The 24,574-nt window shown below is 35.4% G+C and overlaps 1 protein-coding gene across 4 annotated transcripts in view; it reads right to left on the bottom strand.

Annotated features, from left to right (window-relative positions):
- UNC13C (unc-13 homolog C) overlaps window positions 1-24,574 on the bottom strand; it is a 196,599-nt gene that overhangs the window by 131,616 nt on the left and 40,409 nt on the right. For 2 of the 4 annotated variants that reach the window (XM_030497643.1, XM_030497644.1), the window contains exons 1-2: window positions 16,566-16,692; window positions 9,471-12,672 (exon numbers count right to left, since the gene is read on the bottom strand). The exons of 1 other annotated variant lie outside the window; for it this stretch is intronic. In XM_030497643.1, the coding sequence (XP_030353503.1) occupies window positions 9,471-12,429 (2,959 nt within the window). In that variant the 5' untranslated portion in view covers window positions 12,430-12,672; window positions 16,566-16,692. Of the gene's footprint in view, window positions 1-9,470; window positions 12,673-16,565; window positions 16,693-24,574 lie in introns of those variants that run through there. One more of the 4 variants, XM_030497646.1, reaches the window with a different exon arrangement.

The following is a 24,574-nucleotide window of genomic DNA, read 5'->3' as shown; positions in this document are numbered from 1 at the left end:
AGACAAAAAGGATTTAGTTTGTTTTGTCTTATTAAGAGATAAAACTAAGGAGGGAAGTGACAGTACTTCAAATTCATTAAGGAGTGTAACAGAGTAATATTTCTTTTCCTCCATGGCTTATAATGTCAGTTACATATTAGATGTCAAAAGAAGGCAGGAAGTATGCTTACTCACAATTACGAAACACACAAGTAGCATTTGCGCAGCAAATACTTTAAAGCTCAACATATTTTGTTCTGTAATATCACTACCTTTCGTTTGAACTGAAACAACTCAAAAAGTTTCAAAATAATTCTCAAAGTAGAGACTGATCTTAAAAAACACACATAAAAAATAGTTATTTTCCCCACTCTTAGCTTTTATGCTATAGGCAGAAATAAAATCAAACTACAAACTGTTTGTTTCAGCTCTGCTTGAAAGTAATAAGTTGGAATAATTTGCATAAATGCCAAAGAGATGCACAGATGTTAAGAGCTAGACTGATGCACTGGAATTCAAAGTGTGACTTTTGGTTCTGTTGGACTTTTTCTGCCTAACAGGACATTCATATATCCTTCTGAATTCCACAATCCTTCTTCATAGTTCATAGAAAAAAGCACATCTCCTTTTCCTCTGCTTTTATTTTTTCATAAAAGAAAATTTCCACCAACATGACTTTTACAGTTGCCAAACAAAATTCCACTACTTCATGCCTGCGGTACAGTCCTCAGGCCTTATAGGTGCAGATAAGCATCAATTCTATCCTGTTTGTGCTAAATGGAAGAGGAAGACCTACAGGTTAAGATTAAAAAAAATGCTATAGTTCTTACTCATCCATTTTACACATATTCTTCTCTCCTGGGTTATTTTAGACTTGATAAGGAGTTCATCATGTCTCTCTCTCCATATTCCGTCTTGGTATATATGCAGCTGATGGACAAGAATTTCTTTAATGAGGCTGCAATTACACTAATGATACCTAGAGCTATACATAGTTTATGAATCTGTGGTAGCATTGACAAATTACTTGCTGCTGTTTGGCCTCTGATCAAGAAACCTCAGTTCTCAAAGAGAAGAATCAGTGTCAAAAAGATGTTTTGCTACATCCCATGTCTGAGATTCCAGTGTAACATAAACAAGTCCAACTAGTTACAGTAGTCAACACCAGAGAAGCTATATCAGAAGAGTATTAGTCAGCAGCTTGCTCTTTACTACTACTAGTTTAGTGAAAACAGATTACTGTCTTTTCTGTGTCAACAGGGTTTCCTTCTTTTTTTACCTAGTTAATTTGAAGCTTTTAATACACCATATTCTTTATCACAGTATCACGAGATTTTTAAACAACTCTATTATCAACACATGGGCTGCCTGGAAAAACCCCTCTTTACATATGTTTTAATAGAAAATGAGTAAAATTTTCAGTGGAGTGAATAATAGTTTTATGTGAGGCAAGTACAAAAGAAAACTCATCCAAAAATGGTGCAGGTGTCTGTAAGTATGTGTCTATGGTTTTTGTTAGAATTACTTACATATTAATCAATCCTGTCTTTATTTTCAGGTTTACTAAAACTTCTGATCATGCAAAATATCTTAAGAATACTCTCTTCTGATCAAGGAAGCAAATCTCATGGTTGATAAAGTTCCATCAGTCTGAACAATAATTTTGCTTCAGCAGGAACTGGACAGGTTTCAGATATTTTCTCCTATTTAGAGTCCCAGAAAGACAGAACTGTGTAGGGGTTCCACCGATCACCTGGAAAATGTGCATGAAAAAAAGGTCTGGCACCTGTCCCATGAAAGTAGTCAGAATTTTGCTTTGGCAACAAAACAGAGGATATTTTCAGTTTCACACTTTATTATAATATTCTACTTCCCCAGTAGATCAGAAGAAGATTTACGCACTTTTATAAACTCATGTTTTCCAAGTCATTACATTTTTTACGTGCACATCTAGATATTTTTCAGCCAGTTGCTGTAACAAAATTTCTTTTATCCTGAAGCTGCCTTATAAAATGATGCAGTGTTATCTCTGCTTCTAAAACATAATAATCTAAAGACAAGGCTTAAATGTTTTAGAAATAAAAACAGAAAATATATCTTAGTCTTGGTGATAAAATATTGATTTGCATTCATTTCCACAGCAGAATCAGTAGAAATAAGCCCTTGGAACTGACATTCACACTCAGGTTTCCTCTTAGCTCTAGCAAATTTATTTTAAATCCATTTAAGCACAAAAAGAGCAGGCAAATTGCATGAATATTAATCAATCTACTATCAATCAACCTATCAATCAATCATTTTTTAAGTCAGTGAAAATAGTGTTACACAGTTTCCTGTTCTGGTAAGGAGTAATGGAGACTTTCTTCTTTTATGAAGGAAACCAGCAGTTTTAATGAATTACTTTTTCTAAGAAGGAAGTAATTCTTGAAACAGAAGCGTTTTGAGGTGGTTTGGGTTTTTTCGTTTGTTTTTAATAAACAGTTAAAATCTGGATTATTTCTGCTAAACCTTATTAAGGACATGGAGGGGTTTTGTGTCCTGGGATTGTTTTTGTTGGGGGAGGGAGAGGAGGGGAGAGGATGGGAGGTTTGGTAGTTACGTGTGTTTTGTTGGGGCTTTTTGGTTTGATTTTGGATTGGGGTTTTATTATGATTAAAGAACAGGTGTAGCTATTCTAGCAAAAGAGCATCTGATAACGACAGAATTTTTTTTGGATTCTCAGAGTGTTACACAAGGTGTATTTGTGACACGTTTTCCTGATGTAATGCACACTGACTCAGCAAGTATTACTATGCTAAATTAAATTGCTGATCTTCAATTTATTTGTTTACTCTACTGCAGTACTACAATCTAAGATTTTTTGATAAACATAAAGCTTGTAACTACAGAATTAAAATTCAATCAGCCATAAGAACACTATTCTGTATTGTAAAAGACATACTAACCAGACTTTTAAATAATTCTTCCACTTGAGATTTCTAAATCTTGGATTATTGTTTTTAACACGTCTTAGAAAAAAACCCATAGTTTCTTGTTAATTGGGGTCTGCTTTTATTTGAACGGTTAAAAATCTCTAAGATGATGATCACTACCCTCGCTATAATTTTCCTTACTCTAATCCCTCTTTTGACAGTCTGAACATGTAGTAGCAGCAAGCGATACAGACCATTCCTTCATGAAGTCCTAACTTTAGAGTAGGTGGTGAATGTCAGTGCTTCCTCTTTCTTCACACAAAAAAGATGGGTGTATCATCTTTATCATTAACTGATTAGATTTCTTCACATAATTTTTCTAAAGCAACTTTTCTACAATTCTATTTATCTCAAGATGAATAGACTGCCATTTACTGTCTTAGATCTCTGAAATTCATTTTCCCCGAAGGACAGAAGAGAAGCAAGAAGGGAAGGGTATAAAGTGTTACACTGGACTCTAGGGTGGAACTAGTGGCAAGAAAATAAAAATGCATAGACTCGTGAGTACATGAAACATAAGCATATGCAAGGGAGACTCAGTCAAATCATATATTGATTCATCTGCAACATCTCGATTAAATTCATGGAGTTGTTAATAAGTTTTTAGAACTATTTTACTTCCTGTAATATTACTGGAAGATTTCCAGAGTGCACACATACACACATATATATCTGAAAAATTATATTCTAGAATTTTAATTAAGCACATTGAGGAATATACTGTATTTATCAATTGCTGTTTTTATCAATTCCTACTCACATCATCTGAAAATGTATTTAGTTTCCCCCCACTTCAGACTCTTAACTCACAAAGTTGAAGATATCCGTCATTTTGTTTACCTGACCAAAAGGCAGGCACAAACATGAAGTTAAGAAAGAAAGAAAAAAAAAAAAAATCCACAACCCTAAAAAAAAAAACCACCAACAAAAGAGACAGTTGGAAAAACCGGGTTATTAAATTTTGTAGTTCATTGACACCTCCAATACAGCACCAAAACAGATACATTAACTTGCAATAGATTTGTTTCCTCAGTACCAAACATCTATCCAAGTGTATAGCAAGGGTATCTGTTTCTTCCCCAGCCTGGTTACACAATGCATCCGTTCCATTGTCACCATCTTCTGATGTGAATATGGAAGGGAATTTACAGAGACATAACATGTCTGTAATCTACCTGTTTACATTATTTACATATGAAGAGCAACAGATGAGTCAACGTTTGTTGAAAAGTATTATGTCCCCAAATTAAGCTCTTTATACCTCATACATTGGGTGAATATGTATTAAAAACAAACAAACAAACAAAAAACATTGCAGATCAACTGTATGAGCCACACAACATGCACAACCAGCCGTTATATTAATGAAGTCTTTTGTCACTCCAGGTTACAAAAAAACCCAAAAAACCAAACAACAAAACAAAACAAAAACAATCTCCAACAAGAAACAAACAATTAGGGTTATGGCAGGATGCAAACAAAACCTTGTACAACTGAATACTGTGGTTTCAATATTTTGAAACACAACAGAAAATTCTGGGGCTTGGTATTGCTGTTAACTTTTTAACTAAAAGTATTCAAAGCCGTATCAACTTAAAGCTGCATTAGTTCAAAACAGCTTGTTTAGATTTAATTACACCTAAGCTTTCAGTAGTGCTACTATGCCATTATTCATTAAAGGATAAATATAACTTAAATTTAAACTTAAGTTTGTACTTAATTTTTAAACAACACAATACTTGTAGGAATAACGTGGTAATGGCAACACAGGAGTCTTACAGATTTCAAAGAATTCCCCCAAGACGACAAACTGTTACTTTTGTTATGACAAAAGCAGACTGATTAAAAAGGGGAAAGAATCCTCTTTTATACAGAGGTTGCTCTATATGAAAATGTTTTTGAATTCACGTATATGAACATGCTCTTGTATGAGCAAGACTGGAATTAGCCGTTACTACTGGTCAGTGAAGCAATTAGCAGCTCTGTTTGATATAATGCATGAAAAAATACACATTCTACTTTTATTAATTCCTGTAGTATTTTATATATTAAACTAGAATCCTGCAATCTGACTAGACATCCTTCCCTTACCAAATCTGCACCAACAGCCTGAGAAGGAACTTTACTTTTAAGGAAAAATCCTGCAAACTCAAACACGATTCACGGTATTTTAATCAGTCAACATAGTTCACAGAATCATTAGGGTTGGAAGGATCCTCTGGAGATCATGCGGTCCACCCCACCCGCCAATGCAGGGCCACCTACAGCAGGTTACACAGGAACGTGTCCAAGCGGGTTTTGATTGTCTCCAGAATGGGAGACTCCACAACCTCCCTGGGCAGCCTGTGGCAGGGCTGTCACCCTCAACATAAAGAAATTCTTCCCTATGTTGAGGTGAAACTTCTTGTGTTTTAGTTTATGACCATTGCTCCTCGTCGTTGCTGTGCACCACTGAAAAGAGTCTGGCACCATCCTCCTGGCACTCACCTTTGAGATATTTATATTCATTAATGAGATCCCTCTCAGTCTTCTCCAGACTAAACAGGCTCAGCTCCCACAATCTCTCCTCATAAGAAAGATGCTCCAAACCCCTGACCATCCTTGCAGCCTTCCGCTGGACACTTTCCAGTAGCTCCTTGTCTGCCTTGTACTGAGGAGTCCAGAAGTGGCCACTCCAAGCAATTAAGAAATAAAATGGGATATACCTCTACTTTTCATTTCTCTTTCTACCAAGAGTAGTCCATTCTTAAAGCCAACTTCCCAACATAGCTAATGCAGACTGACTGTAGGAGAAAGCTTTAATATTTAAAAGCAATTTGTCTTCTAACAGGCTTCTTATTTCCCCATTACAGTCAACACCAACCAACATGCAGTTTCTGTAACCCAGGTAATGGTTTTATTTATCCTGTTTCCACCTGAATAGCTATAAAATGACCGATTCATTTACTAAACAATACCAGATCAATTGATTTTCATCTGGGCCACAGTACTGATCTTTTCAAGTCCAAATCCAAGATATATAGTCACATAACAATACTGGCACAATACTATTAATTTTAGTTATTAGTTACTAGTAACTGTACACCTTTACAAGTGTATCAAAACCAAACATGATGGAGGTAAGCTATAAGGGAAACAAAAGCCCGAGTACCACAAGACAAGGTTAAATTAACTTCTAAAGCCTATAGTCCTTGGGAAAATACAGCAGACTTGGACAGTTCAAGAAAATAGTTATTACAAAAAGGCTAGAAAAGCTGTCAAAATAACAAAATATATACTTGTTTCAAAAGACAGTTTGAATAGACAGTTTGAAATATGCATTAGTAAAATACTTATTTTGCTGACAGCTTTTCTTAATGTGGAACCAAATGACCACACTGCAAGGCGAGTACATTACCGGTCCCTCTAGTTTCAAATGTTAGCATCACATTTTCTCCTTCAGGCATATACAAAACAAAGTTGTATTTATACTGTTCTCTAAGTTCGGTTCTTCAGTCAAGCACCACTAAACATAATATAACTCCTTCCAATAAAACAATAGAACCCCCACTCTCATCTACTGTTAAAAAGGCAACTCCCATCCCCGGCCTGTGTAATCTGACTTGCTACTCTATATATGTACAGAGTAGGATGAGTTCACACATCTTGGCATCATATGCAATGCACTGTTTTTCTATAGCGGAAAATTCAGACCAAAGGCTTGTTAAAATCTGACCAGTCACCAAACAATCAGCAAGATCTTCATCAACTAGATCAAGAAGCTATTGCTCATCAACTACCATATACATAGAAAGAGGCTATTATTAGTAATAGCAACCCAGAAGAATGCATGCAATTCTAGAAGCTTATCCAGAGTGGTAGCTTCACCAGGAGAGACAATTATGCTTATTCTAAGGCACCTATAAAAGATAGCAAGATGGAGATGGAATGAAAGAAGCCACTAGGGAAATAGAAAGCTAGAAAATAACAAGTGAGGACTGGAACAATAAATAAAAGGGCAAGAGTTGATCTTGATTACAGTGTAAAAAGAAATAAACTACTGGCTAGCATTTCGCTGATATTTTTCTAGAAAGCCAACAAGCCTTCCATGCATCATCACAATGCCTCTATGTCCTTACAGATCTTTAAATCTGAAGATTACTCATGTACCGCTCACATCTCCTTTCATCCATATACCCTATTACTTTCATTCCACTGTGTATCTGAAACCATGTTGTAATAAAAAAATACAAAAGAAATCAGCCCATAGTGTATTTTTTTTTCTCTTCAGCTAGATACAGAGAATAGGACTATCTGTTGGGGCTCTCGTGCACTAATAAATTATTTATGAACCGAAGTTTCAATGACCCTACCTCCTGTGTTACTAGAATGAAAATAATAGCACTCTAAACCTTTTTTCTTTTTTTTTTTTTTTGTACTAAATTGGAGAAACAACGCTACTGTGACTATCTGGCCAGATTGCTGTCTACTGGCTCCTGCCTACATGGAGAGATGAAACAATTAATTAAACAATAGGTTATGTTTTGGTTATATAACAAAGATTAATTCAAGGAAGTTGCTCTGCAACTTGATTTTTCCATCCACAAACAATAAATCAGAAGTTGACTGTGAATCACTTATGGGGTAAGAGAGTAAAAAACCCCAACCCATTCATAAAAATCAAGTAAAACCTAGATCAGCTATTAGTCACTTTTCTTTAAAGTTATTACTGCTTCTGCAAATATTAAAAGAAAGATACAACACCCCAAACTACTATTTGCTTAAATTATAAAAATATTGTCTGTACATGAATCCACAGGCAAAGAAAAGGGGGCAGATCGTGAAAATTGAGAGGCTGCAAACTGTACATTTTGTATGCTTTGTAACACATTTTCATAAACTAGCCTTGGTGTCAGTTGGCTTCTCTGTAAATGTAGTTTAAGAAATGCTTCAGTAATTTAGAAGAAAAAAATGTCAGTAGACTAAGAGACTGAAAGAGGTCTTTCACTCGCTGGGTTAAAAGAGCAAATACATTTAATTCATAGAACTGATCGCATGAAATGTAACATTGAAGTTACTTCTCATTTTCTAACAACCTATTATCTAATGGAGATAACAGCCTGTTATCTAATAATGTATACAAATGCACAGACTTTAAATGGTGGAACCAATTTGAATTTCACTATTTTGGGTGTTCCCTGTGCGCATTCTTTAACTACATCCTCATACCTTTATATTCCTATTGTACAACAATGACTAGGTAAAATGACACTGGCCCCCTTCTCCCATGCCTCAAAATCATGAAAAAGTCATGAAAAAACTATTGCTAGCTGTTTCTTCCTATATGCACCATCTAGTGTCTAACACAGTACTACAGAAAAATGTCTGCAAAAAGCAAACCTACAATATAGTGTAATTATTTGAATGTAGAAACAGAATTTCAAATAAACTTTCATATTAGCAATATTTATTTGCTTGTGTAACATACTTTCAACTTGACTATATGTTTATTGTAAAAGCAGTCCATGTACAAAACAAATTTTATAGTAGCTCAAGTTTTGGATGCTCGTTAAGACTAAATACAATCTTTGGCTAAAGGCACGATTTTTCATCCTTAAAATGAATGTATCAGATGATTACTTTTTCAAGGCAGATAAAGAAAGCAAAGATTCAGTCAAGGTGACAATTACCACCTGGCTAGCTACAGTAATTACATGCTCCCAATTAAATGCACATGCAATATTATAGCATATGCACTGTAATTAGCAATATAGTGAATATTAATATTGAAAGCCACCATGTTTGTATATTACTAGAGGTATTAAAATTTATGTATATGACTGTCTGCTTTGAAGTCTGTTAACACAGAAGATAAATATAATGAATAAATCTATGTCAACACCTGTGATGTAAGCTCTTTTCTACTACCTCTTCATACACTGATACTACCATTTATACCTCTCTTTCTTCCACACCCTTCTTCTCCCTTTTCTGTGGACTGACTACTTGTTTGAGGGCTTACTGGGAGCACAAATAAGAACAGAATTAAAATCAGTTTAGACTTGCATTCTCACATGTACATAACAAGTTACAGGTTACATAAAGGATGCAGAACACTGCTCATCAGGATGAATATAGAATAAACTATGCCTTGAAAACTGTTAAAGAAAGCACTGTACTATCTGAACAGTCTGGATTACTCCTGTGAATACAATGATAAAACTTTAAGAAAAACTAGAACAGTGTACTGTGTAGTTGTTTTTGTAGGATAGAAATCTTATGAAATTTAATTTTCAAGATACTGAAATTCAAAGCAATACAATTGCTTACTAAATATATTCAGAAAATTCCTTCAAAACAAACTTGTAAAATTTTAGCCTCTTGACTTCCGTGGGACTAGTTCACCCTATGAACAAACCCAGATATAAGCAGAACTTTTGTCACCAAATTCAATGAAAGCAGGATGAGGTACCACACAGAAATTAATGTCCAACTCTAGTAAGAAAAATTACTTAAAAGACAATAATAAAACACTATTACCTCCAGCAAGGATCTTCTCTTCCAAATCACTCATTTGTTTCTTGTATGCTTTTAAAGCCGCTTCTTTAAATGATGGTCGTATTCTTTTTTTCTTTGGTGTTTCAGTAACTATCTCTGGGACATTCTGATTTTCATCTTCCCGTACTTCTATGTCAGCAGCCATGTCAGTTTCGACTTCCAACATCTCTTCACTGACCACACTGTCAAACTGTGCGTCATATTGCTCCCCTGGTAGTACTACGTATGAAGTACCATACGAAGGCTGCTCTGGTTCATATTCTTGGACCTGCTCACTAGTTTCACTACTGTTAGTTCTATTTTCTAACTTAGCAAGGACTTGTTCCATTACTTCTACATAGTCTGTTTCATTCTCCCCAGGTGGTTCAATTAAATCTTCCTCATACTCCGCTTTGTAGCAATAAGGCTCAGCATAAACATCAGAGTCAAGTGTTGTACTCGATTCATTTGCAGTAGACTGAGACAAAGTTCTAAACCTTCCCATGAAAGATGATCCACTGTCTTCATACCCACTTAAACTTTGTGTACTTTTATTCCAGACTACTTCTAAAGCTGACTTAGCTCGTTGAAGTGTAGATCCAAATTTAGGAAAGCTGAAAGTCTTATCTGAAAGATCTATGCTTAATCGGCTATGCCATGATTTAGGGGCTGTTTCTTCTGAGTCGTCACTTTGTAGTTCACTCTGACTTCGGTATATTATAGGCAATCTGTTTTGATTCTGGTAAGAGGAGACAGAATTTGTTTCCTGATAATCATCATATTGAGCAGTCCACTGACTTTGTGATTCACTATCAAGGCCTGGACATGATGGAGAAGTACCATCAAGAGTAAAATCATAGCTTTCAGTATCATACTGGAGATCAGAATTTTGGCACTTTCCAAAATCTGTCTGTTGATCTGAAGGGCTGCTCATATCATACACAAAAACTTCCTGTGTGGATGAGTCTAGGCCCAAATCTGCCCCTTGTTCCAACTGATTCCAGTCTTTCCATGGGGAAAGATCATCATGCAAAGAAATCTGAGAATCACTATAGTGGCTTCTGTCTCCCGTTGCACATATTCCATTGCTTAGTCCACTTTCAACAGTTTCTACGTTCTCCACATCATTTTGCTCCGGATACTGTCGCATATCTTGGACAAAACTCTGTTCCTGAGAACTGCCATACCAGTTTGTAGAATCATCTTGCCTTCTCTGCCAAAGTTCTCGATCAGAGGAAGACAATAATGAACTGCCATTTGTTCTGCTAAAATACTGATTTTCTGAAAAATCCTCAGAGCAAGATTGACACAATTTTGAGAAATCTGACTCCGAACGGCTAAGTTTTGGTGTCGCAAAATCATTCTGTAAATGCCATAGAGGAGTCATGTCTGAATAATAGGTCTTTGATTCTTTTTCCATGTTGTCAAATTCTGATGACCGATTGTCATGATTTCTTGTGTTTGAAAAGGTGTTATTATCAGCAGTTCTCTTAAGGTCTTTAGTATGTGGGGACTCAATACTCCCCTTTGTAGTGCTTGTTTTTATTTGAAATGCAGATTTGGATATCCTTGCATAACTGTTCTTATTTATATCTGATTCCAAGTCTTTATCACTGTCAGGTGACTCCCAGTCATGCATTTTAGGTTTTGTCTCCACATTTAAAAGCTTCATATCCATACTCTCATATGTCTGAGAGGAAGGTAGTCCTCTTTCTCTCCTGTCTTTTATGTTATGGGAGAATATGTCTGTAGAAATTCCAATGCCAGTTCCCTTAAGTTTATATGACTTTTTTAAAATCAAATCTCTCTGTTGTGATGACTCAAAGTAAACAAGAATGGGTCTTGGCTTTGCATTTGGACAGTCTCTTTGTTGTCCCAGTCTTTGGGCAAACTCAATTTTAATAGTGCTTTGTGCCTCTGAGAACCCCATTTTACCTATTAATATTTTGTAAACTATGCTTTCAGTTTTTTCAAGCCTCTCTTCAGGCACATTTAGAAACCTAAGACTTGCTTTGTTTCCTGGATGGCCCACCTGCTTAATGTAGTCATGTATGTCCCGAGTTTCTCTTCTGGACTGTACAAATCCAGTTCGCAATTGTTCAATTTCATTTTGTACAACTTCTACACTACTTGAAATTTCATCAATTGATTGTTTCAAAGCATTAACATGCCCTCTTAATTCAGAGAGTTCTGTTTCAATTTGACTTATTCCCTGAAGCTCTTTAAAGATCATTTCCATAACATCATGGGTTTGGCTAATACAACCCGTTGAACTAAAGCCAGGTTCAAAAGTATTTGATTTCTGGTGACGGCCAGTTCTGTCTAGAGATTTACTTCTTAAGCCCCATGTTTTCTTCCACGTACTTAGTTCTGAGTCAGAAGAGACACATTCTTGGCTCTTCTTCCACTTCCTTAGTTTTCGCAAAGCTCCCAGCTTCAGTGTGTGTAAAGTGCGTTCTCCATCTGAACTTCCATCAGATGGTGCCAGGCTGCTTAAGCTTTTTCTGTTGCGTCTCACAGGCATTGTGTGTGATAAGTATTCGTTTTTCTTGCTGCTTTTTCCTTCACTTAGCGACTCAGAATATGAACTATCATTTGAAGACAGATCTTGAACTATATCTTCATTATTACTGTTTCTTACAAAAATATGCTTTTGCAGTCCATTAGCAATAGCAACTCTGTAACTGAATGTTGGAGAAAGTGAAAATTCTCTATTACTTTCCTCTTCTTCAGTTGACAAGTTGCGAGCAGATGGACACTTGGCAATCTTTTTCACAGTGCTTTTAAAAGTATTTGAAAATTTTGGATTCTTTGTTTGTCCAATTTGAGTTAAGTCTTGTTCCTTTTTGCTCTGACAACTCTCTTTCCTTTTTGTACTATTTCCTGATTTCTTTGTAAACATTCCTTTGCAAAGCTTATATATGTAAGATGAGATCAGGCTTTTTAAGAGGGCAGTAACCATGGAGTGTAATTTATATCAAACTGTTTCCATAAAACACAATTGTTGATCCAGACAAGTGTTTGTATCTCCAACAGGATCATCAGCAAGTATTTCATCAACAGAGACTATAAAGTGCTCTGATGCTCTGGCATCATTTGACAGAAAAAAAAATAATTAAAAATCTGCTTGTTTGAAACCAAATCCTGGAGGGGTTTTGTACGTCTTGCAAAATCTCACTCTGTCGCACATGGCTTCTTGAAGTGTCTAAAAAGGAGGGAATGACATTACAATGGCTGCCAAGCAAACTTATCATTCAATAATACCAATGTTGGTTTAACTGGGCTACAATTGAAACACAGGCGACTTAAGTATTTATTTATACTTTCCCCGTAATTGTCTGAATAGAATTTTTCATAAAAAAATGAAGCTGAAAGCAGGTCTAGGCAAATATTTTTACCATAAATGAATAAGCTATACATATTTACAGGCTTCTTTGCCCAGTTCAATTCTCTGACTTTTAATTGAGATATTTGGTATTAATGCTGTCTGCTTTTTTTCAGAGTAATGAAATTTCAACTTAGATCCATATGATACACAGCAGGGGAATGAGTTGCTGCAAGCTAGTAAAATAGAATTTTAGAAGTGTCTCTTGGTTCATCTTTTGGAGCAAGGTAGGATTCTGATAAAAATCAGTATTGTATTCATGAAGTACTATTCTATCTTGAAATAGAATTATGCACATGACCATGGTTTGCAAAATAGATGCTTTCTTTTATAGGAGATTTTAACACATGTGATGGTAAGTCAGGACTTAAAGTGGGCATATCTTCTTGGTTTCTCTTCTTTAAGTAGTAACAGAAAATCATAATGACAACTGATGGAACATTCTCATCAATCTTACTAAGTTTTACATTGTTATGGTCACAGAAAAAAACCAAAAGCAAACCACAAACCCACACAAAATGAGAGCAAGAGGGAGAACAAATATGATTTATGAGTCTCAGCACAAAAACAGGTGGCATTACAACAAGAAAGCAATTTCATCTAAAATATGGAAGAAGAAAAGATTTCATTAGGTATGTGGAAGCTTCTATTCCATAAAATAAAAGCTTGCATTCCATAGAAATGTAGTCAATGCATTTTAAACATACAAATGTACTTTTTTGTAGAGCATATCATTCACCTCCCAGTCTCACAGCTGTAGAATAAAAACCAGACAAATAGCTCAGAAAAATCCAAGAATTAGTTCTTAAAATGGCCATTCCCAAACCAGCTAAAAATTCTTTGGCAGAATAAGCAGTTTATTCAGATCCACAGTATATGAAAGATTAAAATTTGCTCTGTAGTGTCTTAATAGGAAATGGAAAGAACTGCCCTCCCTATACCCAAACAGCATGGCACCATATAAAACATTATGGCCTGCTCAACCACCTCAAGATCTGGTCTTTTCATTACGCAGTTTATCTTCACTGACCCTACTATCATATTCATGGTCAATAATAAACACTAACTACTGATTCATACTGCAGCAGCAAAATGCACTATGTTGATAAGAACCCAAGCAAAGCTGGTAAAAGCCCGGATGGCTTCTGGAATCCTGGAACAGAGGATGTAAACAGACTCATTTCTTTGCCAGTTATAACAAAATTGGGATGCAGCCAAGAGGAAGCAGAACAAGCATAAGCAATATTCTTCATCCTTCCCAGAGTTGCTGTCTGTTATTTTATAAAAAGTGAAATACCTGTGGAACATGAACCACATTTTTGACATATCAGCATAGCTCTTGTGACTTCTTTTTCTTCCAGGCTTACACCTGAAGTCAGAGTATTGAGTGAATTAAGAGCAAGCAATGTTTGGAAGCAAAAGAATGCTCGCTGAGACTGAATGCAATTTTCAAGGCATGCAAACAGTATTTCTCAGAATATTACAAAGCTCTCGCTAGAGCTAAGGCTGCCTTGTTTTCACATATTATTAATAGAGGTAGGAATCATCCTGGGACACTTTTCAGTATCAAAGGCATGTTTCTAGATGTAGAAACACTTGTTAACCATTCAGCTGTTACACTGCAAACCATTCAGCTGTTACACTGCACGTTTGTAACTATTTACTGAACAAGATTTGAAGTTTGACTGCCTAGCTCCTTTGCTCACACAACCACAGCTTTTAAAGTGCCCTCTTATCTAAACTTCTCTTAGACGACTTGGACATTCTTGTCATTTAAAAGACTTCAAATCACCAATGTATAATATAAACAAGCTAGAAGGCTTTTTTACTGGCCCAGTCTACAAAACATCAAGAAATAATGAAGTTATCATTGGAATCTGGAAAATTTCCATTAATTTAAAAAAAATGTTTAATTCTTCTCCGTAGAAGAATCTTGATTTCATAGTCAGCAATACATATTTTTTATCCAATGTCTAACCTATGCTTTGCATCAAAGATAACTGAAAATATTATAAAGAGCTGCAAATTCAGTACTCAATTTATTCAAACCCAGTTTCTGACAATGCCATAGTAAATTAGAAGTTGTACTGTTACAAACACAGAGATCTGCTAAATGGAGCAGATTTAATTTCTCTCATGCGAGTTCCATTCCATCTCAGCTATATCAGTCATATGATCTGTTCATCAGTTTACAGCCTATCATTGCTCCATCAAATACTCATTTTAGAAAATTGTATATGTACGCATAGAACCGAGTTTGAGTCATTAGAGGTCTCATCCATTTCTTTTCGTAAATATTTGCATAGGGTGGTTCTTACCATTTTAAATCAGTGTAGGTTAAAACTCTAGGAAATAAGGAACAGTCTATTGAGAAACACATAGGACTAAATCAATTACCTGAATAAGCTGCAAGTTGTGATTCAGTGAGTTTTCTGGTTTTATCCAGGTCTCCCAATAAACTACCATGACCCCATTTTTTATTTTCACCTTGCTTGTTTATTGGCTTAAATCAACTTATATGGTAAAGTTGAACACAGTTCTTAAGCATAAGGAATTGAGTTCAACTGTTACAGCAGTGAAGTGTAGACTTTCTGCTGGAATGTTATAAGGCAGGAAACTGGAAGATGTTAAGGACTGTGAGATTAGAAATAAAAAGACCTGTTAATGGGTTCCTTGTGTAAAGAAAGGACACAATAACACTTCCTTCAACTTTTTACCCATAGCCAAGTCCGAATATAGACCTTTGTCAATCAGCTTCATGCTGATTGACAAAACAGGTAATTTGGTAAATTTACTTTGGTAAACAGATAATTTGGATTGATTTCAAGGATACTGTTGACAACAAGGATTGCCAAAATAAAACTTGTCAGTTGGAAGCAGCATGTATAAAGGATTCTATTTCTAAGTCTAAAACTAATGTGTCAGGTAGAAGGGGGGCGGAGTGGGCTGGGTTAAGTATGGTAATGCAAGCAGTGTATTTTAGTTAAATGTCTGAATACCAGATCTTCATAGATTCCTGATTTATTTTTTCATTTTAATAAACTGAGCCTTCTATTTTTATAAAGAAATAAAACTGAATAATCTTAAAAATATAATTTCAGTATTTAAAAAGAATAGCTAGATCACTGCAGACCTTCTGTTTATATCCTAGTAAACAAAACTAACAACCCTCTCTATTCAGAAGTAGCTTTGTGGATGCAGACTGTCCCATCAAAAAAAGCACGAAACGTGCAGAACCATAGCCCTGCTTAACCTTTACGCTATGTATCAACTACAAGGGGCCTGTGCGCATTGGAAGAGCACAGACAGGGAAGAAGATGAGATTAAAGTCAATCTCCCTTTATAAAAAGGCATACAGCAGTTCGTCTTCACAACATCAAGATAGTAAGGAAAAACAGAACAAACCCAGAAAGTCTTTTTCTGCCGCAATACCATTCTGCATTACTGCCAAAGTAGCCACTGCTGCCTACAGGCAGCAACACCTATTTGTGATATGCAAAATGCTTCACAGAAATTAATCACACATGGCAAACAAAATGCAAACAATAGACTTTGCAGCCACAGAAATTGAGGCTAAGAGACATTCTCTTACTATCAGAAACATAAGGAATACATAACAGCTAGAATTCAGATTTACAAATTTCTCAAGTATGGTCTTCTACAAGTCTTACAGTCACCTGGGAATAAGGTTAACCTGACACAACTGTACTTACCATTAGTGCATGTCTGTTGGGCAAAACCCATGCTACTTTTATTCCAACAGTGTAACTGTGTATACTCCAGACTGCTTCATGAGCTTGCTGCAACAGTAGCATTATACTGACAACCTTCCCAGATGACCTAAGAAGAAATTAATTTGGAACAATTACCTGCTCCTTTATAGTCTTAAATTTTCCGGACATTCTTAAACACTGATGTTTTAAATCTGTGTTATTGGTGAGTCTCTACAGGTAAAGTGATATTTATCATTTTACCTTGAGATACCGCACCTGATACATAGATGACCCGCCTGCAGACCCTAGCAAAGACAGGGACAACAGCAAGAAAATAGTTCCGCTTTCTCTTCCGGATAGTTACTCTTTGTTCCAGGAATTCCTTAGGTTTTCATGAGCAGAATTCTACCCTATTCTATCATCCCCTCCAACATTCATATGAGAGCATGGAGTACTATCAGCACTCTCTCCTTTGACTAAAAGCTATTCCTATTGTCCGTCAGTATAATTTGGAAAGGTCACTATATCTGCTTATTTATCTAGTGATATTTCTTTATGGATCCTGCTATTGGTGTATCTAACCACCACTAAACATATTGCCTTTCTATTTATGAGGAATGTTACCAATACAACTAACTGGCAAACTACTATTTCAAACCCCAGTCTAAAGAGACTACAATCTCCTTATTTTTAACCCCAAAGGCTTACTGATGTCCTGAAGAACTTGCACATATGCTCATTAAGTACACTATGGAATCCAATCTGAATATTTAACAGTTATACTGCAAGGCAGTCATTCATAGCTGCTACTTGACTTATCTGTTCTTCCAGCATACAACTTAACTGAGTTTAAAGATAATAGATGCAAATCACACATACTTAAAATTGACTTAGGCTCACTCTGATTTAGAACAGTGTCTGAAACTGAAACCCTATATAGAACTTTGTATATTAGTGAATTAAATCAGTGATTTAATAGTTATTTGCAATTAAACTACTTTGTAATATATAGAGGCATAATGTGTTCAGGACAGCTTAGAAGAAAACATGAACTCCCTGCTAGCTAGGATGAAAAGTTATCTTCATTGCTTCCCTACTGTTGTGACCACCATGGGAAAAGACAGTACTTTTTTGCAGAGTCAAAGATGTTTTTTCCACAATGACTGTAAACACTCGTGTTTTGCAATAATTTTTCTTACTTTTTCTGTTCCGCTATTCTCTGCACCTTTGTGTGTATTCGTAATGTTTGCATTTCTCTGAGAGGTCTCGTTACAGCAACAGTGAGGGTAAAGTCGCCAATCAGTTATTTAAGAACTACGAATAAAATTGCTGACATTTGGAACACTATTTATTTCTTTAGAAATAAACATGTAGAATGTTATTTATATTTACAAATATGAAAAATATATTTGAAGCAATTGTTCTTACAGTACAATGGCCTTGATGAGAACTAAAACCAAAAGAAATTTCCCAAATATAGTAGATTGATACTTAAATGTAAAAAGCTATTGAAAAGATTCCTGAAGTCGAAACATGCTCCATTTGGAGAGCAGTAGGTAGCTTAGTATAGTGTAGTAGACTATATTGATGTACGCAAGGGTTAAGAGATGGCAGCTGATTTGGAACACAGCTTCAATATTATTTGGCTAAATGTACTAGCCTTTTTTTCTTTAAAGTCTCTAGTTGCTTCCTCAGTTTTTTTAATGAAGAATAAAGAGACTGTAGTATATAAAGAAAGTGGAAACAGTGAACCTGAGGATCCTTTTCCCCCACTTTACAGCTGTATATATGATGTATGCTGTCTTATATAAACTTATGTTTAGTCAGTCCAAAAGCTGCTGAATTAGAGAGAATTCCACTTAATACTCCATCCCTATTTAAATGCAGATTACAAAAGGAATGGAAAACCTGGAGAGGGAAAAGTTATTTGCTGACAATATAGGGATAATTGTATTACTAAGTCAGCAGCAGGCGTATTGTCTTCCAAGTATGACTTAGTCTGTTACATGGATGCTACTACGTCAGATTACCACAAATACACAAAAAAATTACTGTATAGAGTACAGAATAATTAGAACCTATTTAATGCCTTTAAAAATAGAAAGCGTCAACATGCATTTGACCAAATCTTAGTTCTGTCCTTAATTTTGTCTGTGTTCTCAATACAGAGTTTTCTTTAGAGCCTTATACCCTGAGAGCACAAATGATTTTACACCAGAGCATAACACATACGCGGAGGATATGTGCACAGTATACTGAGTGTACATTCAAAGTTTCATATAATATTAGCATTTCAAACTTTCCAGCAACTTTAAGGAATCTCTAAAATAATTCCATCAGAAAAAATATATATGAAGAAACCCTCCAATTTTTTTCCAGCTATAGAATTTTAAACCTCCAATTGTACTGGCCTGAGCCTTGGGATGGGTAATTCTCCGCCCTTAATTAGATCCCTTTTGGATAGAGACCGCCATGGAGTCTGTGACCATGTGTGCACTACATTACTCTATATAACACAGATTATTTTGGAGAGTTGTGATTTGTTTGTCTGGGGGAGAGGGGAGGGGGAAGTTTTTCTTCTAAACTACTTAGAAAAATTATTTGTGAAATGTTTAGATTAAGGGAACAACTTTAAATGGGCAAAATGTTACTTATAAGCCTTCTGGATTCCACTCTTCCCCCACAAAACCATTTTAAATATTTTCTAAAATTTGGTTAACTAACAATTCCACTGAATTCTTAGAACACAAAACTGTGAAATGGACAGGTTTAGATAAAGAGGTCTTTCCTTCGATAAATGGTAGCAATCATCTGTGACATTTACGTTTGAAAAATGCCACAAGCACACACCACAACTACTATGACAGCAACATGCACTAGGATGAGTAGGCACACACAGATAGAAGCCATGCTTGCTAAACACTTGAAATGACATTCATTGATAAGAATGGTAGATAATTCAAATTACGTAAGAAAAAAATCCCTACTTTCTGTGCTCCAGAATTGCTCTGACAATTATGGACTGATACTTAGATTTCTACCTGAAAGTAAGAATTTCTCCTTCACAGCTATCAACCTAATTGAACGACAGATGAGAAAAACAAAACCTGTACAAGAACTTCCTTAGATGCCAAAGAATTTTTATGCTTCAGAGCTTCTGTTTTACTGTAGTGGTCTCACAAGGCAGAAGCTAGTATACTGCTTCATTCTTCCTAGATTTTCACAACACTACAGTTAAAAGAAAAATTGGAATTTTCAGTCTTCCCTGGTATTTCAATGAATTGGGACATATTCTGAGCTATCAGTCTTCTCCTCCTTGAAACTCTTCTGGAATCCCAGTACTTCAACTGTGATTCCCTAAGTGTTTCCACAGCAATATATAGTTATTATGACAATGTAGTGCTGACATCACTGCAGGATCAAGCAAATGGTATAGTGACAGAAAACCTTTATACAACTCTCTTCAGGTTGTGTAAATTCTACTGAAAAACCTCATTTGTCTTGCATCATTACTTCATTCTATACAAAACATCTTTGAGATGACAGTTAACCATAATTTCTATCATAATATCCTTTATTAAAGTAATTAATGATTCAAAGATATTTTAACCTTAAATACTACTTTTCACTCAATACTTTTAGGTTCAACAGCATTCTCTAAACACTTTTCTCATTGTGTTGATTTACATAGCACCAATTTTTACAACACTCTCATGTGTCAAGTAACCTTAGCTTTTCAATTGCCAAATCACAATTGTATATTACACTAAATAAAGGCACCTATACTATATAATCACCAACCGCTTCATTCATGAAAAAGGCATTTTATCACCTCCTCTGAGAAAAATAACTACAACTTATGATCCAAGTTTATTTTCACATCAGAAAGCAATTAAATAATGTTGCACCAGTGACCGCTTTTAAGGCACAAGAATTCCTGTCAGCCAAGGGTTAACATCGGTATTAAGATGCTGGAACTGACATTAACCCTTTTTGGATCAACATGTTATAAAAAAAAAAATAAAATAATCCTACTTAAAACTGGGCTGCATTCAAATCAGAAATGCAACAGAATGTTTTAAGAGATTTCAGGACTACTGAAAGATTAGATGAGCATTATTTTTGATGCCTTAAATATTTTCAATACATTTTACTAGACGTGACCATTATAAGACAACTATTACTGTCTTTAGTTTAAGGACACATAGCTTTATGTTCTATTTCACTTATTACGTACAATCAGTAGTCAGCTGAAAGAAAATATTAAGACAAAAAATGCAATAGGTCCTAGGTGACTAAAGAAAGTTGTGAGGTAAAGAATACAGTCACATTTTCATAGCTGTATTATTCTTTCTCTTAAAGCAAAATGAACCATCAATCTCATAGTAAGAAATTAGTTTCGGCTATTGTTATTTGCAATTACTCTGGAATTGCAGAAGGCAAAATGCTAATTTTATCTTTTTGAACCTAAAAGGATGGACAAAATAAGTATTAAATAGCTATGTGCTATTTTAAGGTTATGGATTGGGGGAGGTATATGAGAGAGGGTATTCTAACATGTAGGTTTAGCTGGGGAACAGAATCAAGCATGTATTCTAAGCAAGCTGCCTCCTCAAAAGAAATCTGCAGGGTGTTCATCTTGAAGATTAATCAAGACCTAGAAATACATAAGCATCTGTAAAGCTCAATTTATTACTAATCCTATCATGGACTAGGAAAAAGTACTGGCAGATATAAACAAAACATACTATATTTTCACCATCTATTAATCTATGTAAATTGTTTATCTGTTTATACCAATTAAAATGTTCCAACTCATTGTGAAATCAAATACTATACTGTCTTACTCAACTTACATTGTGAACTTACGAACATTACAAAATAACCCCCCCACTTTTTAATGAAGTGTTGATTCTTAAGTCTACAAGCCCAGACAGTTTCGTCAACATTATAGCATTAGAAATCAAATCAGTCACAAATCAATGCATTGCATTAGCTATTACCATGAGAGGTACATCCAGAATTAAAATAAGGAAAGGAAACAAAGGAAACATAAAAATATATATAGACAAGAGACAAAAATATAAAGAGGACACGTACCTGGATTAAATCCTTCTTAAAAATAAAGTACAAATTACATACCACCATCTTTATAGTATTTTCCATTTATGCAGAAATACTGTACACAACTCCATTACTATTCTGCTGTTCTTCCTTCAGCTTTAAAATGGTACAATACAAACATGAGGCTGCTTCTCAGTGATTCAACTCAAGTGCAATCAGGCATGCTGTCAGTCCGCAACGGTATCTGTTCTAAATTCCACTGTATTCCCTAGGCAGCATTAAAGGTTTTTTTCTTTTTTTCTTCCCTCTTCTGTTTTTTCTTGCCCCTCCTACAACTTGTGCTAACAGCTAAGAGTAATCATGGTGTTAGCTACTAATTCATTCTGCAGCTCTGCTTTATTTCTCCTCTACAATAGCAAAACAGGAGTCAGTATCCTGCTCCAGCTCAAATACAACATCAGCATGAGAGAACAGTAATCATCCTGCTGTTTTAGGTGCTGGTAACTTCACCCGTTGCTGTTTTCTCCTGCTGCTTCTGAATGCAATAGTCGCTGCAGTAGCCACAGCCCTTCTGCACGGGAGGCAGCCCCTCTGCTTCACAGATAGGGTAAAATAGGCTTATTGAGAAACCTTGCTCACAGAAACAACATATGCAGTGCATCGTGAGAGCTAGTAGGTGCTTCAGTGGCCACAAGGATAACACTGCGAGACAGTATCTCTTGCTTGGTAGGGCCATGCTTCACCTAACCTTTTATTTATCAGTCTGACATGACCCAGAGGAACAATTGCATAGCTATTTCTTTCAGCAGTGCTTTCATCAACAGCTGTTCATTTTTGCTAATGAATCTGCTAAATAGATTCGTAACTATTATCATTCCATGCTTATTTAAGGATGCTCCAGATAATAAAAAGCATTATCACACTGTTTTCCATTCAAAGTATTTCGTATGTTTCCAATTAACACCTAGAGATTAAGATTCAGTCATTTTGGTGGGATTCAAATAGCAGAATTTAATACTGTTGTGCACACAGTGAGTAAACTATCCTGTATAGCATATTGTGGGTGTTTTTCAAATGTTAAGTAATTTAATAGTGTGTAAAGCCACACTCAGCCCTACATACATATTGAAGATATATTTAAAACTCCAAAACATGCAGAACTATGGGAGTACATCCAGAAGGATCCTATATAAAACCTTTCTACATACGAAGTATACACAGACTCTTAAGTGTAGAAGTTTAACAAAACATGTACATGCATAAAAACAGAGGTATACTATTAACCCCCTTTAATCTTAGGAGATAGCAGCACTGAAATGTCATATAAAACTCTCAGTTCTCAGCTAGTAAATTATGTATGTTTCCTGCATAGAAATAAACAGGACTTTGGATTTTCTGGTTATACGTGACACATTTGTAACAAAGAAGCTTGTAATTCAGTCATTACTTCAAAAATACATTAAGGATGCCTTGAAAAAAAGGCAGCACTTAAAAGTATTTAACAATTTATAGTAATACCTATTTAAAGCTTATCAGTTGTACCTTTCACTTTCCGCAATCCTTGTACTATTGTTAATAATGCAATCTAGGGATAAAATGCTCTTTAAGTACAACTTATAAATTCAACAGTTCTAGAATAAAACCTCTTACAGTGGTAAAATTAATATTTTGGATTTTTTTTATGTATCATTGTAAAAATAATTCTGGACCATTATATTTTTTATGTCCTGCTGAAATGAATGTAACCTATAAATACTCATTAATTAGATTAATAGCTAAGAACCAGATGAATGAATGCTTTATTATTCAAATCTTATTGTAGTTATTAGCCTGCAGCAATTACTTACTATTCTGTCTAAACTTAAACAAACTGAAGCTTCACATCTGCCACATTGCATGCCAACAAAGAATACAATAAAACTTTTACATAAGTGCACAATAGGAAACACTGCACTGATACAGTCCTAATTAGATGAGATGTGACAATAATGCCCATCAAAATCAACAGGACTGCTCGTGTAAGGATTATAAAAAAACCAAGAAAAATCAGGAAGCCTAATCAAGCGCGGCCACCCACAGCAAACAGACACAACAGAAAGAAATTGGGTTCTTATCAAGATCAAACAAATGGTCTTGAGACTACAGACAGTAAAAACAGTAAATATTGGGAGTGTTTTGCAAAAATACAAGGTTTTCTCATTTGATAAACAGCTGTTTGCAAATAATGTTAACTCACAGCACTTAATATTGTCATCTTGAAGCAAGTTCCTAAGTATTCATTCTGTTTTACTAATCTGTTACATTACAGATGTTGAATGTTTCAGTCTGAAGCCATTTATTTGATAGCCCAGTATAAACAGGGAATTTTGCTCTGCCAAATGTATCATTCAGTTGATATTTAAGAAGGAAAACCAAAACCAAACCATACGTCAATTCAAAGATCCTCAGAACTAATTATGGCATATCTACCCTGGAATTAAATTTCCCTGTGAAACTTGCCCAAGCCAGCAAAAGTCTGACTTTGCTTCTAATGAAACTGACCAATCAAAAATCTAGTTTTGTGTTTAAATACATACTAATTACTTCCAGCTGGAATTAGCCAAATTCATCTCCACAAGTTATGTTGTATCTCTGTTCACATGATCCTCAGTGAACAGATCCACAGATATATTTACTATAGAAAGTTCTTCACATCAGGTGAGCAGAAGTTTTCATTCTCACAGTTCTGGTAGCCCAGACAGTGGTAAGCCAATGACTGGAATGCAACTGCCGTGCATCTTGAAAAGACATCTATGTCAGCCTTAAATAACACTGGCACAAAGGAGCAGTTTGCACTCGTGGGCCATGTGCACCTTTATGGTCACTTGCCAGTAACCTCACATCTCGATGAAGTTGGCCACCGTAACACTGTTAAGAGTTCACACTGGTTTACCGTACTTCGAAAA

Source organism: Strigops habroptila, chromosome 9 (assembly GCF_004027225.2).
Source record: "Strigops habroptila isolate Jane chromosome 9, bStrHab1.2.pri, whole genome shotgun sequence".
Lineage (NCBI taxonomy): Eukaryota > Metazoa > Chordata > Aves > Psittaciformes > Psittacidae > Strigops > Strigops habroptila.
Note: the sequence above shows the minus strand (reverse complement) of the source record. Positions and strands in the feature narration are given on the sequence as shown.